This window comes from Periplaneta americana, chromosome 11, assembly GCF_040183065.1.
Source record: "Periplaneta americana isolate PAMFEO1 chromosome 11, P.americana_PAMFEO1_priV1, whole genome shotgun sequence".
In the NCBI taxonomy this organism is placed as follows: domain Eukaryota; kingdom Metazoa; phylum Arthropoda; class Insecta; order Blattodea; family Blattidae; genus Periplaneta; species Periplaneta americana.
Genome location: NC_091127.1, coordinates 47,285,025 through 47,301,204, shown reverse-complemented (window position 1 = coordinate 47,301,204; position 16,180 = coordinate 47,285,025). Strand labels below are relative to the sequence as shown.

The following is a 16,180-nucleotide window of genomic DNA, read 5'->3' as shown; positions in this document are numbered from 1 at the left end:
ACACAATACACGTACTGCAGTTTGAAGAGAACTGAAACGTGGCAAAATCTGAACCCGTCAAGAAATACTACTTCCAAAGGAAATGGTAAAATGATTATTTTTGTTGTTGAAGAAGATGGAAATTTATTGTTCTTTGTCTCCTATTCAATTTCTTTTTACTCGTCATTTCAATACTAAACAACATTTCAAGAAAGCCCATGTTAAGAATTATGGAATAGACAAACTTTCTGGTAAATTAATTATTACGAACTAGTCTATATATACTTACGGCTTTTAAGGAACCCGGAGGTTCATATCCGCCCTCACGTAAGCCCGCCATCGGTCCATATCCTGAGCAAGATTAATCCATTCTCTATCATCATATTCCACCTCCTCCAAATCTATTTTAACATTATCCTCTCATCTACGTCTCGGCCTCCACAAAGGTCTTTATCACTCCCGCCTCCCAACTAACACTTTATATGCATTTCTGGATTCGCTCATACGTGCTGCATGCTCTGCCCATCTCAAACGTCTGGATTTAATGTTCCTAATTATGTCTCAGGTGAAGAATAATATACCTGCAGTTCTGCTTTATGTAACTTTCTCCATTCTCTTGTAACTTCATCTCTCTTAATCCCAAATATTTTCCTAAGCACCTTATTCTCAAACACCTTTAACCTCTGTTCCTCTCTCAAAGTGAGAGTCTAAGTTTCACAACCATACAGAACAACCGGTAATATAACTGTTTTATAAATTCTAACTTTCAATTTTTTTTTGAAGCAGACTAAATATGAAAAACTTCTTAACCGAATAATAACAGGCGTTTCCCATATTTATTCTGCATTTAATTTCTTCTCGAGTGCCATTTCTACTTGTTAGTGTTGCTCCAAGGTATTTGAATTTTTCCACCTTTTCAAAGGATAAATTTCTAATTTTTATATTTCTATTTCGTACTATGTTGTGGTCACGAGACATAATCATATACTTTGTTTTGTCGGATTTTACTTCGAAACCAATCTCATTACTTAGTGCAAGTAAAATTCCCGTGTTTTTTATAATAGTTTTGGATTTAAAAGAAACACCTAAATGGAATAATTTACTCGTATTATACACCCATTTCAGTAGATCAGCGTTAGTTTTCTAAAGTAGATTGCATATAAATTACATTCTCTGTATTCCCAATATTAAATCCAGGTGTATTTCAGCGTGTCATGAACAATTTCAGGGTAAGATTTCAACAAAGCATAAGATCACTTAATATGTGTCTGTTTAAAAAAATAATATGTCAATAAATTGCATTGTTTAACCCATATCCCACGTTATTTTGATATTTGTATACCTTATAGTAACTTTAATTATTTATTTATTTATTTAACCTGGTAGAGATAAGGCCATAAGGCCTTCTCTTCCCCTCTACCAGGGGATTACAACTACAATATTAAGAATACAATTACACTTATAATTACAATTAATATTAAATACAATAAAAATCAAAGTACTAAAAGATTAACTGATCAATAAAAGCTAAACAGTTTATTGTAAAAGTTAAGAAGAGAGAAACATATTTTCATTAATTATGTAAAAATTAAACCTACTTTACACAGTAGGAAAATGCTCAATAAGTTTGCTTTTGAACGCTACTAAATTCCGATAGTCTCTGATGTCACTGGGTAGGGTATTCCACAAGCGCGAGAGCGAGATTGTGTATGATGATGAATACGATGATGTCTTATATGTTGGTATAATAATAATAATAATAATAATAATAATAATAATAATAATAATAATAATAATAATAATAATGATTTATTTTAGCTGGCAGAGTTAAGGCCGTAAGGCCTTCTCTTCCACTCAACCAGCAAAAAGTATACAATACATATGTATGAACTTACAAAGAATTCAACAATTTGATTTAGATAAGTGCTAAATGTAATACAAGAGTTATTTACGAATTAAACAACAAACTACTATGAACTATTAATTAAACACTGAAATAAACTGTGTAGCAGAATTAAGCTAAAATACATAGAATGTTAATATATTTCAAATAATATTAGATAATAGAAAGAGATTATTATGAGACAATTTTGAAAATACAGCACTATCAGGGTGATGTCTAAAGAATGAAGTAACAATGTAGTCAGTGATAGTTTAAATCAGTAAGATTGGAGTGAAATGCTAATAAGGTTATCTTTTAAGCTGTTTTTAAAGGTGTTTATTGTCTTGCAGCCCCTAATAATTTGTGGCAAGGAATTCCATTGACGCGGGGTGGATACTGTAAAAGATGATGAATAAGAAGATGTTCTATGACTTAGCGTGCCACAGATAAGTGATCTGGTATTTACGTCGTGGTTAGAGTATAGATAGTAGAAACGAGACGAAAAGTAATTTGGTGTTGAGGTGTGCAGAATTCGAAAGAGTAAAGACAAAGAGTGTAAAGTTCTGCGTTCTTTAAGTCGGAGCCACGAAAGACTTGCGAAGGACGGTGATATGTGATCATATCGTCGAATGTTGCACACGTATCTGACGCACATATTCTGAGCTCGCTGTAACTTGACTGACAATTCAGAACTTAGGTCACTTAACAAAACGTCACAATAATCGAAGTGCGGCATTACTAGGGTTTGTACCAGGGTAAGTTTTAGTTGCTGGGGCAAGAAGTTTCTCAAGCGACTCAAACAGTGAATGGAGGAACAGATTTTTTTTATCGTTTCTTTAACTTGAAAATTCCAACTTAGATTATTATCAAAAAAGAAGCAAGATTTTTTACGACAGATGAATAAGGGATTAGCGTGTTGTTAAGGGTAACAACTGAAAGATTACTGTTATTAAGGGAGTTAACTAAACGCTTATGTCCAATAATTATGGCTAGTATGCGGCGATTTTGCGTGCGTGTGAAGAGATTATGATATGATGACAGGTAACTGAAACGGGAGGCAAGGTAGGTAGGTAGGTGTAGAGGTGTGAAGGACTTGGAAAAGGAGAACAAGAGAATGAAAATTTCTACGTTCGTTTAGAACAGTATATTGAAATTCATCAGAGCCAACTGCCGAAACCTGTATAATTATTTCACATTTACAGTTCGTAATATACTTTATGCCGTGAGATTCGAAAATATTAAGATTTCCATGAATATGAATGTCATTTAATTTTAAAAGAATGCGGGCATGTGACCTCACTCCTTCTCTGGGAACTACGTAAGCCCAAGTTGAAATTAGACTCGCGGGTAGCTTCTGCACACCTGTCACAGTGTGGGTTGGTTATACCGTCACAAAGAAAGAATGAGCATTAGATGGTCCAGTAACAGCGAAGTGAAGGGGCTATATCTTGGTATAATTAGAGAGCGAGGAGCAGGGAAGCTTTTATTAAAGTGAATATTCTGGCCCGTGTAAAATGAACTGACATTCAGACAGAGGGAATTTCGTTTCGCACTAACCAAGACAATTGCTTCTGCTTTAACTGCTTCGTTTTCCCCTTTTTTCGTGTTCCATTTTTGCGTTCTCATTATAATATGAGATATGAAGAGAAAGAATTGTGACGCCGGAAACAATGATTTCTAGTTTTTCTCTCGGAAATACACGCTTTGAGAATCTTTGATAACTAAAATATGACTTTGCTATAGCAGCGGAATTACCTTCCGTCTCTTCCTCCACCTGCTTGACTGTGTATATCTGAGTAGAGCTAAGTTTTTCTGTGAATTTCTATTATATTATCTGCTAGGCCAGTGGTTCCCAAAGTGGGCGATCGCGACCCCCAGGAAAGTCGTGCAATGAGCTGAGAGGGATCGGGAGTTCATTTACAAAATAAGACAACAATTTTTTTTAATATAACTCTCTAAAAGCGGATTATCTATCCATTTATAACTGTCTTAATTGTTTGAGTTTATTCCGGGAAATGTTAAAAAAGCTCTTGTTTAAAATTGAGAAAACTTAATTGCATTCCACAAAAACAAACCCAGTAGGCTATTTGACTATCGTATATAGTTACATTTTCTTTGGATTTATTTAATACACTTGAATGAATAACATTTAAAGTAATGTTGACCAGCAATCAAGTTTCTTTATAAATTTTATTTTATCCCTGGTTGTTATTATGTTGATATCTTGGCCTTGCAGACTATTATACAAAGTGTTTAAGTGTTCGAAAATTAAAGCAAGGAAGGCCAATCTAAGAAACCAAAGAGAATTTGGAAATATAAGAAAGCAAAGAGAATTTGGAAATAGGTTTGCAAATTAAAGCAAAGAAGGTCAATCTAAGAAACCAAAGAGGATTTGGAAATAGGTTTGCAAATTAAAGCAAGGAAGGTCAATCTAAGAAACCAAAGAGATTTTGGAAATAGATTTTCAAATTAAAACAATGAAAGTCAATCTAAGAAACCAAAGAGGATTTGGAAATAGATTTGCAACAAAGAGGATTTGGAAATAGATTTGCAAATTAAAGCAAGTAAGGTCAATCTAAGAAACCAAAGAGATTTTGGAAATAGGTTTGCAAATTAAAACAATGAAAGTCAATCTAAGAAACCAAAGAGGATTTGGAAATAGGATTGCAACAAAGAGGATTTGGAAATAGATTTGCAAATAATGCAAAGAAGGTCAGTCTAATAAGCCAAAGAGAATTTGGAAATAGGTTTGCAAATTAAAACAAGAAAGGTCAATCTAAGAAACCAAAGAGGATTTGGAAATAGGTTTGCAAATTAAAGCAAGGAAGGCCAATCTAAGAAACCAAAGAGAATTAGAAAATCTAAGAAACCAAAGAGAAATTGGAAATAGGTTTGCAAATTAAGGCAAGGAAGGTCAATCTAAGAAACCAAAGAGGATTTAGAAATAGGTTTGCAATTTAAAGCAAGGAAGGTCAATCTAATAAACCAAAGAGAATTTGGAAATAGGTTTGCAAATTAAAGCAAGGAAGGTCCATCTAATAAACCAAAGAGAATTTGTAAATAGGTTTGCTTATTCCGATATCTGCTCTTGCATGTACCAATACATTAAAAGTTCTGCTCTTAACTGTAAAACTCTTTTCAACACAATATCTAACGAAAGCCATCTTACTTCCTTGTGATAAAGAATATTTTCATATAACAAACCAATTTACTCCAAAAAATTTGAGTTTGCAATGCTCTTCCTTTTATGGAATTTGTCACTTTATATTGAACTATTACCGCAGCGCCATGGTGGTAACAGTTTCAAGTAGCCTACTAGAAATGATGTTTACTTAATATATCGCATTGTTGTTGCACTGTACGCGAAACCAGGTGGCCCGGGTTTAAATTCCGATCGAGGCAAGTAACCTGTGGAGGTTTTTTTGCAGGGTTTTCTCTCAACCCAATATGAGCAAATGCTGGGTAACTATCGGTGCTGGATCCCGGACTCATTTCACGGACATTATCACCTTCATTTCATTCAGACTCTAAATAACCTGAGATGTTGATACAACGTCGTAAAATAACTCACTAAAAAATACGAAAGTACAAATGGAAAAGAAGTTGTATAGCGCCCGGGATAGCGATACGCCGAGGTTCGTGACACGGTTAGAGAGGGCATGACAGCCCGGGTTCTGTGACGCATAGTCCTGACGTCTGTGATGAGTAGCCCCGAGGTTTATGCCAAGGTTATAATGGATTAAATGAGTAGATATTTAAGAAGGTCGAGAATATTCGCGTAGTGCCATATCTTCTGCATAGGTTGGTAGCACTGAAGTTGGTAGCGCGGGAGTTTTGTAGTAATGGCGTAGTCTGCTAGATGGTATTTCGGTATACAGGTTAAGCCAGTTGCTCATTATAATTTAATTTTATGCAACCCGCAGTTTATAAATCAGCTATAAACATCGGCCTCTGTTGGTACACAATTACTAAGGAACGGAACCTTTTTGCAACAGGACTGTAGGGCTGCATTGCGACCACGCGCTGTATCTTGGTTTAACCGTTAATTGCACATCTTACTATAGCTCATAGATGTCCAATAACGTAAGCAACCCGCAGCGCATATTCTTTAAGGTCGTTTTTCCTATTTTGTATGGAAAGTTATTGACCTTAGCAGAGCATGCTTGACGTGCAATATCTTCTGTTTGGACACTTATGCTATAGCTGATCACTTGGCATAACTTCTAACTCCAACGTATAAAAGAATGATAATATATTTTTGGAACGGTCTTATTCTTATGTCGGAAAGTGCGATGTTACTTCACAATATAAGAGACAAGCAGAGGAATATCGACCATCACGTAATTTCTGTCTTAACGGATTGCATATCTTTTATGGGCAGCTGGTTCGGCGTGTATAAGAAAGGACAAAACTTGGAGCGGAAGGGTGAGTTTATAGCTTTTAGAGTGTTCACATTGTGTTTCTAAGCGTGTTCTTTCATTTTCTAAATTATTCCAGTGATTTCAGACTTGTTAACGAAATACTATACCCTAACTTGTCATTTAATTTAAATGATACTAATTTTGATAGAGTTTCCCGTTTTAAGTATCTGGGTTCCATGGTGAAAGACAATAATGATGTTATGACCGATATAAAAGAGAAGATTGCAGCTGGGAATCGAGGTCTTTGGGCGTTGAATAAAACTATGAAGTCCAGATGCATCTCAAGAAAAGCTAAAATAAGAATATATAAAACTATTATTAAACCAATAGTAGTATATGGAAGTGAAACCTGGACTCTATCTGAAAGAGCAATAAAGATCTTAAATGCCTGGGAAAGGAAAGTATTACGGAAAATCTTTGGGCCTACTTATGAGCAAGGGTTTTGGCGAATCAAAACAAAAGCTGAGTTATATGAATTATATGAAGATATCAACATTGTTGTTGACATAAAACTCAGAAGGTTAGAGTGGCTGGGACACGTAGCCAGGATGGAGAACAATCGCACACCCAAAGCTCTACTAGATGCATTGCCAGTAGGAAGAAGGAAAGTCGGACGACCTACATTGAGATGGCTGGATGACGTTCAGGCTGGCCTAACAAAAGCTGGAATTAGAAGATGGAGAACACGAGCATTAGACAGGAGTAATTGGTCGGATGTTCTGAGGGAGGCTAAGGCTAAACTACAAGGGCTGTAATGCCAATGATGATGATGATGATGATGAACTTGTCATTTACAAAAATAAATGTATTTGTAAAAGTAAACGCTGTATTGGATCTTCAAATAATTTATGAATTTTACATTGAAACGTTTAACAGTTGGCTGAAGTCCATTGTGTAAACGAGTTGTTGTTAAAACAAAACATGTGGCGAGTAATTTCGTGGATCTGCAAGAGGGTTAGACAGGAAGACGGGCGGACAGGGGCGCTCCGTATAAAAATACATTAGTGCTAATAAAAAAGAGTGCGGTTGTAATCAGTGTTGGAGGAGGAGCAGGCGCTGGTTAAATATAGCAGCCTCCACTCCTCCTCGGTCTGCGGCCCAAGTCGCGCGGCGCTGCCGGTCGGCCGGCGGTGTCAGTGTTCAACGTCATCCGGTTACCATCAGCGGCATCCTGCAGAGGGCACCGGAATCTTGTGTGGAAATTTGTGCCGCCATCTCCGCGTGTTGGGCAGAGGCCTTCAATTCGTTAATTGAAGCCACTTGAAGTTGTGTGTGGTGTTCGCGCGTCATGCTATCCGTTCAGGCGCCATGCTTGTTTTGTCATTAATTTCTTGGAACTTGAAATTTATTTCTTGAAATCCGAAACTTTAGTAGTTAACATCAATTGTGGAGGACCTTTTTGTAGTAATATGGATGATCCTACCTTGATTCCTGTAAATGCTATTACTCTTCTTGAGTTTTATTTTTCTTTATAAAATGTTAATATTGTAAGTACATCATAACATTGACATTTTCCCTTTTAGACTCCATGCTTATGTTTTTTGATAAAGAAACTTTGCTTTTTGAAAGACTGAACTTGAGTAGTTATGTTATCACCGATTTTGAGTGGAGATTATTTTTTTTATAATACGGGATATTCTAAATTTAAATCTGTAACTCTTAAGCAGTAATATTGTTGTCCATTTATAAAATTATAGGCCTAATATCTTAAAGTACATCTTAGCTTTTAAATTTTTTTTGTAGTGTTCTTGTTTTTATCGACACAGTCAATATTTCTGTAATGAAATTTTATTTTGAAATACGGAACTTTAGTAGCTGCACTTCTTCAGTTTATGGAAGACTATCTTTTTCTTTCTTTATTCATAAAATAGATGATGCAAGCTTTAGTCCTGAAAATTCTAACCAATAATCTTGAATTTTGTTTCTTTTTCTTATGCTGTTATTATACTTACATCTTAACATTGAAGACCTTCGCCTAAATTTTCTTGCTGTTCTTTCTACATCTGATTATGTTATTGTCGAAATAAAAACTTCAAATAAAATGATATATGATGGCACAGAGCAGAAATGGTATATCTCCACTGTTCATGTGAATTTAGGCGTACATCTTTATTTTCAAGGAGCAAATATCATAACTTCTGTGCCGTAAGTGAGTAAATTTCAGTAATTGCTTACTGATAACAATAAAAGTTTGATAGTTTGCTTTTAAAAATAAACATGTAATTCCAATTACATGACATTTCAGTTGCGCCATTTGTGCTCCAAACTCTTACATATTGACTGCTGAAAAGTTTTGAAATTTTAGATATTTTCGGTGATTTGGTAGTAAAATTAATTTCGAACTGTCAACTACATTTTCATATTTAGTTTCTCCGACATTTCAGGACTTCTTACTGTTCAATTCTGTTATCAGGATCATGGTACCCATAACCTGAAGAATTGCCGCCTTTATTAGGACTAGCATACCTGGCTATAGTGGGTTGTTAATTGTTGTTTGGGCAGTAGGGCGTAATGAATTCTACAGGATAGGTGGCAATTCAGTGCTTCGTTAAGACGACCATGATAATGGAACCTATAATATGGAACTCGGAGATAGTAACTATCAAGACACAAATTATAACTTGAAAATTACGCTAAAACATTTCCGAATTTCGTGCAAAATTTAGACATTTACAAAAGAATTCATCTTTCGGAATATAAAAATAGTTTCGGAAGTTTGTAATGAAGGTGTATTTCACCCCTTTTACACACTCTTCAAAGCATGTGGAACTCTTTTATAGTTCTAAAGCTATCCTCATCCTAAGATTATAACATTATAAGTTCGTGTAAATAATAAGAAATATAATCCGTATGCAACACGTATAAGATTTCGTTGAAACTCTAGGATTGAATTTTCAGACGTTTAAAACTGTATCGTGTTTATTTGAAAACTTTACATCTCAAATTTTGTATACAGTGTACAGTTATTTAATATATTTACATTTGTGAATCACTTATGAAACCCACTTTTGTTTAAAGAACTTTTTAACCTCGTTTCTCTGACCGCCAGTAACAAAGTTTTTGGCATCAAAGTATTTTTGTCATGTGCGAAGTATACAGAAATAGCTCTTCCGCCTTGGCAGCCGGCCCATTGGTTAATATGAGGGAACTTTAGGATTTCATCCACTAGAAGTAGCTTCAGTAATAAAAAGCATTTCGCATTCTAATGGTGGCCGGGGTCCAATGCTAATGAATTGAGGGTTCCCCCATGGACTTGATTGACACTAACGTTTGAGTACAGTGAAGAGTGACGTCTGTGAAGCCGAGCCACTCCGAGACAGTCGCCTTGCTTGTGTGTCTGGCTGTGGAAGTTGTTTTTAGTGATGAGGGAGGCAGGGTGTGGTGGTAGCGACGGCGAGGAAGGTGGTTCTGGAGTCACTGTGGCAGCAGCGGTCGCCATTCTGGAGCGGCAGCACGAACAGCAGAGACGTACGACACCGTCAGTTGTTTCAAGGCGACAGCGTAAACAACAGAGTGGCGAGGGAGTGTCCGATGTCAGGGTCAACAAAGGGAAGGACAACATATCACAACTACAGAGTAGATTCGGTGGTGGTGTTAACAGTGTTTCGCCTTCATCGTCAGCGCAACCAGAAACAGTTTTAAAATCAGGAAAAAGTGGTAAGAGTACAAAAAGAAGCGACTTGTCAACAGAGGAAGAGTTAGAAAATTGTGAAGTTCCGACAAAGCTGTTAAAAGAAAACGACGAGGCATGTTTTGACGGTATCCATGAACCGACGTCGAATAAAAGTGTAGACAATACAAGTAAAAACGAGGTGTCCTCGGTAGAAGGAAGCGTGCCAGAAAATTCGGAAATATTAACCGATAAATCGGTAGAAAACGATGAAAGAAATCATAACGAGATATGTAAGTCTTCTTCGATAAAAAATTTATCAGATTTAGTGCGGAGTAATTCTGTTGTGTCTACATTGAATAACGTCACGTTATCCGCTCCTAAAACCCAAGATAGTCAAGATACATCTCGCGTTGTTATCGGTTCAGTGGGTGATACCAGTAATTTAGAAATCCTTTCAAAATCAAGTACAAAAAAGTGCAACGCTAACAAAAAATCATCACAATCAAATTTTTCCAACAAAATTAACGGTAAGATTCCTGGAGAACTGCAAAGATCACCATCATCAAAAGAATCATTGGATTATCACAGTGCATGTGATTACGACGAGAGTAGGTTAGGTGAAGCTGATGAGAGAAGCAAGACGTCCGAAGAGCTGCAGAACTCCGTGAAGGGATCGACTAGCGATAGCAGCATCCCACACAAACGACCACGTGTTATTAATCTGCGGAATTCTTCTTCTTGTAAAGATGCTACAAGATCTAAATCCAATCCAGAAGTGACGTCCGACGTAATCGGACAGCAGAAGAGCCTCTCTTCTCAGTTCAGAAGTGCAGAGTCGGCTAGTGTTAGAATAGTTCTGGAATATCCTCCTCCGCCAAGTTCGTCACCGCCTTCCCAGTATGGCTCTCCTCTGCCCGGCGGATCGCCCTCCAGCAGTGCCAGAGTTACTGCCTCCACGGATTCTCTAGGTAGCTACACGCATGGATAAGGTGTAAGTCACTGTGGTCTGTATGTGAATGCTACCGTACGGAGGTTTCCTTAATATTATGAGGAAGTTATGGAATTTATAAAAATTTCACTTGATAAGCATGAGTTTAACTCTTTTTTACCTAATTACAACAGTATATTACTCGATACTTGGTGATAAGGATGGCATTTTTTTCTAAGTTTTTTCGTAGTGTACATTAAATGCATAACACTAAATGTCTATACATGGGTCATTGTTTATAATTTTTATAAACAGAGCCGTGATTTATTGTGATATTTTTGTTAAATGTCAAGTACAAAATCGTTTTTACATATTGAATATAAGTTAATATCATTTTTTTTTTACAATTTTTAGTGCTGTATTGCTCGTGATTTTCGTACGAAACTATTACTGCGTTTTCATAGAGTATTCAGATCGATCTGAATACACTTACCGTATTGAAATATTCATGAAAACGGGGATTCAATTCGATCTCAGTCTCAAGGTCGATACACCTAACAAGTGGAATCGGATCGTATTCAATACGATCTGAATACGCTAAGCGCGTGATCGATCGTCATTTTGTTTGATATGTCAGCTGTTTTACCAACAGCGAGGGCAATATATATGTTGAAAAAAGAGTGTTGTAAAACATAATATTTCGTGTTTTCCTAAAAGTCAACATTACCATTAGGCCTATTCATTAACAGCCAGAATATTAAGTTTTCATGCGCCTCATTTAGAAAACGCAACATTGTTTATACCTAATGCCTACAGAGTGACCAACATGCTAATATGTCGATGACATGTTAACCGACGTAACTACTTTCGAAATTTCAGCTTCCGTACTCAGATCGTTTTCAATACGTACCGAAAATTGCCTGAAAACATGGATCGTATTTAGATCGATTTGAATACTCCGTGAAAACGTAGTATATGTTTCCACTCAATTCTTGCGTTACAAGATATAACGATATAATTTTCTCTTGCAAAATAATATACATTACTGCGGTATTCTATCGCACGAAGAGTCCTACATGGTATTTACTCGAAAATAAGACCCCCATCGATTATGGCTTTTTTTTTTTTTTTTTTTTTTTTTTTTTTTTTTTTTTTTTTTTTTTATAAAAGTATTTTATATACGAATATTAGACCCATAAGGAAATAACCGGTAATAGAATTCTAGTGCTATATTCTAAGTGAGACAGAAACTGTAAATTTTTTCAGAAAATTGTTGTCAAGAGAATACAATATATCTCTAAGTCAATAGAGAACGGTACGTAGAATACCGTTATGTTCAGCCTAAAGGCAGAATTCACCTTCTTTCAGTAACTTTCAGCGAAAACAATGAGATCGCAGGAGTGTGGAAGCTGACCACTCCGTTTATCCTTTCTACCTGATCATGCATTTCAGTATTACATCTCATAAAATCAGTACTAACTACTGCTAGTATTGTGCTTGAGTGGCATAGTGCTTTCAAGGGCGTTGTGCGATTCAGATACTGGGTAAGAAATAGTAATATGCGTTACAAGAGCGGTATGTTGATGTTTTCATGTTCGAGGAAAAGATTGAAAAAGCGAAACGTAGTTGAGCTTTTTTAATTTCCGAGAACATGAAAACAAACATACCTCTCGTGTATCGTACATTATTTTGTGCGAAGATCGTTTATTACATACCTGAAAGAGGAATTTCTAATTAGTTGCAATTAAATCTCCATCTTGGTTTCTGTTCAATGATGGCAACTTTGGAAAACAAATATATCTATCTTCAACATTGTTCCTATAAAATGTTTTCTGTGTTTACTATACTCCAGCAGGCCGTGATATACGTCTGTCTTTTTTTTTTCCCCCAGTCTATAAATGCGAACTTAAAACAAACGGTAAGGTTATGTAATGATTTATTTTTCATTTTAATATTTTAACAATATTATTTATATAACATATTGCAGTAATAACATGGCATCTGGAATCTTGTTGATTTTTTCACGGCTTCCTTAATGTTACTTGTATCAGGAATGCAATATGTTTCGTGGAGTAGTAGACTTTACTTAATTTTTGCAAATATTTAAAAACAATAATTAACAGTGCAATTTAGGTGAAATTGCAGTGGTAAGTTTCCAATTTATAATTATTACTATGTGAAACGTCTCTAAAAATAATATGTTAAAAGCCTAAAGTAGTAAAATGAATATGGCGCTTAAGCGGTAAGAAGAGGGAAATTATTATGTGTGTTAGGTTGGGAATACTGAATGTGGTATTTCACACTTACCTCGTATTGGTTTTGTGCGGAAAGCAAGCAAATACGCACGATCTCGCACAAATGGATTTTGTAATTTTGTTTCATTGAGTTTAAACATCTAAATATCTTTAGATTTATTCTGTGTTAGTACTTACTTACTTACAAATGGCTTTTAAGGAACCCGAAGGTTCATTGCCGCCCTCACATAAGCCCGCCATCGGTCCCTATCCTGTGCAAGATTAAGCCAGTCTCTATCATCATACCCCACCTCCCTCAAATCAATTTTAATATTATCCTCCCATCTACGTCTCGGCCTCCCTAAAGGTCTTTTTCCCTCCGGTCTCCCAACTAACACTCTATATGCATTTCTGGATTCGCCCATACGTGCTACATGCCATTCTGTGTTAGTACAGTAAAATAATCTTTACTTAGTTACAATCTGAGTCCTCGCATTTTTATATTGTTATTTACTCGATTTTAAGACCCGTTGAGAAGAAAAGACCCTTCCAAGTTTAAATATAAAAATCTGGTAAAAATTTGGGTCTTATTTTCTAGTAAATACGGTAATTCATGTAGTCATATCATCTTCAATATCTATCTATAAGAAACATTTCAGAAACGCAAATAAGCATTGTCGGCAAATTTATCTCTGAAGCCAGTAATAATAAAAATAATTTTGTTAGCAATTAATTCTTAATTCATAATTTATCCATAATTTACATTTCAAATGGTACCTTCGAATAGATACCCGAAATGAGCATATGTCGTGCTCAGGTACAGTCCAGTAGAGTCTACATAAATTTTACAAGACATCAATAATAATGTTGATAATAGAACTAACAATAATAATAATAATATTAATAATAATAATAATAATAATAATAATAATAGAATAACAGTGACGGAGATAATACAAAGATAGTAATACAAATTAATTAATTAATAATAATAAAACAAGAATATTAACAATAATAAAATAATAACTAAGACTGATAAAATAAAATATAAAACCACTTAGCGAGAGTTAACACAACTTACATATAAGCATGTAATAACCAGAAGAAAAAATAACAAACTCGAAATAAAAAAAATGTTCGTTGTATCGTAGACGACAACAACCGCCGTATAGACATTGTGTTATGTAGTATTGGTAGGAGAGGGGAGCCGAAGGTCAACATCAGGGCTGGGCATCAAGAGCGAATTCTACTCTCTCACGGGGAGCCATATGACTTCTCTGCAAAACCATTTCTTTCCCGCCGAACATCGCGCAGCGTTAATGCCGTGACGGATGAATATTAAGCATCCCCCGTTTAGAGTTTGGATTCGCTCCCGGTGCCCAGCCCTAGTCTACATCCTAGCGTTCTCTTCGAGTCTTCTAACCTACAATCATAGGAAGTTAATGCTGAAAAACAAAGTGTCTACGAGTCAAGTGTCGTCATAATTTCCCTGCAAAGCATGCTTAGTGTGTAAGGACAGCGTAATAAGCGAGGCAAAATCCCTATCATTAAAACCTAAGGAATCAAACATACTCAGTGACAGTGACGATAAAAATTATGTATGTAATGTATATTAGTGAAATAAAATTCTTAAAAATATTCCATTTTCGTATTTATTGTATTAGGCTAATGGTAACAGTTTGGGTAAATAACTCATATTCGCATTATCATTTAAAATTTTATAATTTTTACGTGATTCATGCACATATTTCCGCGCCTATCGTTAATAATAATAATAATAATAATAGTAATAATAATAATAATAATAATAATAATAATAATAATAATAATAAAGCAAACTCACGGCTCTGTTTATAATAATTTATTTTCAGTTTTGCCGACATCCAAGTAATTCGCTTTCACCTATCTTTCAAACTCTCCTTGAATGTGATTCTACTTTTGCTTGTGTTATGTCCATTTTAGAGTATTTTCCTGTCGCTTTTTCTATCCCATTCCTTAACATGTCATCTTACAATCTGCAATTGTTGACTTTTAATGTAATTCTCAATGTGTGTTTGCGTTAATTATTCTCTGTTTTCATTAGGTACTTGGAATCCTGTTCTTTCTATATTTTTGTTGCCCTTTTCCATGGATACACTTCTGTTGATGAGAAATGTTCTCCCTTTTAAGAGCGCATTGAAAAAAATCATTGAAATAGTCGAGAAACTATATTCATCCAATTTTAACCAATGTATTAATCAGCAACTTTATATTCTAAAATATCTTAAATCTCAAAGAGCAATTTACAAGCTTACACGTAAAGTTGTAGATTTATAATTTGTAATTACCTTAACGTATAGAAATACGGTATAAAAATAACTGATATCTGTGATATATTATAATGCTTGTGTTATACTTTGATATTGATATCAGTACAAGAGTATTTAATACCGTATTTAATTTCACTTTTTAAAAATTGCATTGTCTGTAATGTATTTGTGACTTTTATAACGTTATTGTGAAATTTTGAAATTAATTTTATTCTTGAAATACTCAAAATGAAAAGCCATTCTTCCTTTCATCGACATTTGTTTTGAATATGTGATGTAAGCTTTTGTAATAAATGAAGCAAGCAGTGTTGTTTGCGTTTGTATACTCAATCCAATGTATTCTTATTTAATGATGGAAGGAAGACAAAATTAAAGTCATCATTACATTAAAAATTATTAAAGCCACCGTTTTAACATAATACGAGGCGTGTCCATAAAGTAACTTTCCCGCTCGTCCCACAGGTAGCAAACTATATGTTGCGAGAAGCGACTGCGTGTACGTGATAGAGTAATGTCCTGGCATGGCGCATGCGCTAGCGGAACTTCCCGAGTGCTCTCAGTAGCTTCGTTGCATTGGTTGAAGATGGACGTTCCTATTCCAGCTCCCGCCGAGTGTGAAGTGCGGTCAGTGATAAAGTTTTTGAATGCACAAGGCATAGCGCCGATTGAAATTGATCGTCAGCTGTGCCAGGTCTATGGGCCTAACGACGTGAGCAAGTAGATGGTGCGTTGCTCCACAGGGTCGTCTGTGATAATGGTTGGCCTCCCACTGCGCTCCTCGTCATGCACATTTTGGCGTCCTGCTGAAAATTGT

General features: G+C 35.5%; 1 protein-coding gene across 6 annotated transcripts in view; it reads left to right on the top strand.

Moving 5' to 3' along the window:
- Positions 1 to 16,180, top strand: part of Liprin-beta (liprin-beta) — a 404,935-nt gene that overhangs the window by 158,203 nt on the left and 230,552 nt on the right. Inside the window, exon 1 of one of the 6 annotated variants that reach the window (XM_069839384.1) lies at positions 8,229 to 10,863. The exons of 1 other annotated variant lie outside the window; for it this stretch is intronic. In XM_069839384.1, the coding sequence (XP_069695485.1) occupies positions 9,645 to 10,863 (1,219 nt within the window). In that variant the 5' untranslated portion in view covers positions 8,229 to 9,644. Of the gene's footprint in view, positions 1 to 8,228; positions 10,864 to 16,180 lie in introns of those variants that run through there. 4 more of the 6 variants (XM_069839382.1, XM_069839386.1, XM_069839387.1 and 1 more) reach the window with 4 other exon arrangements.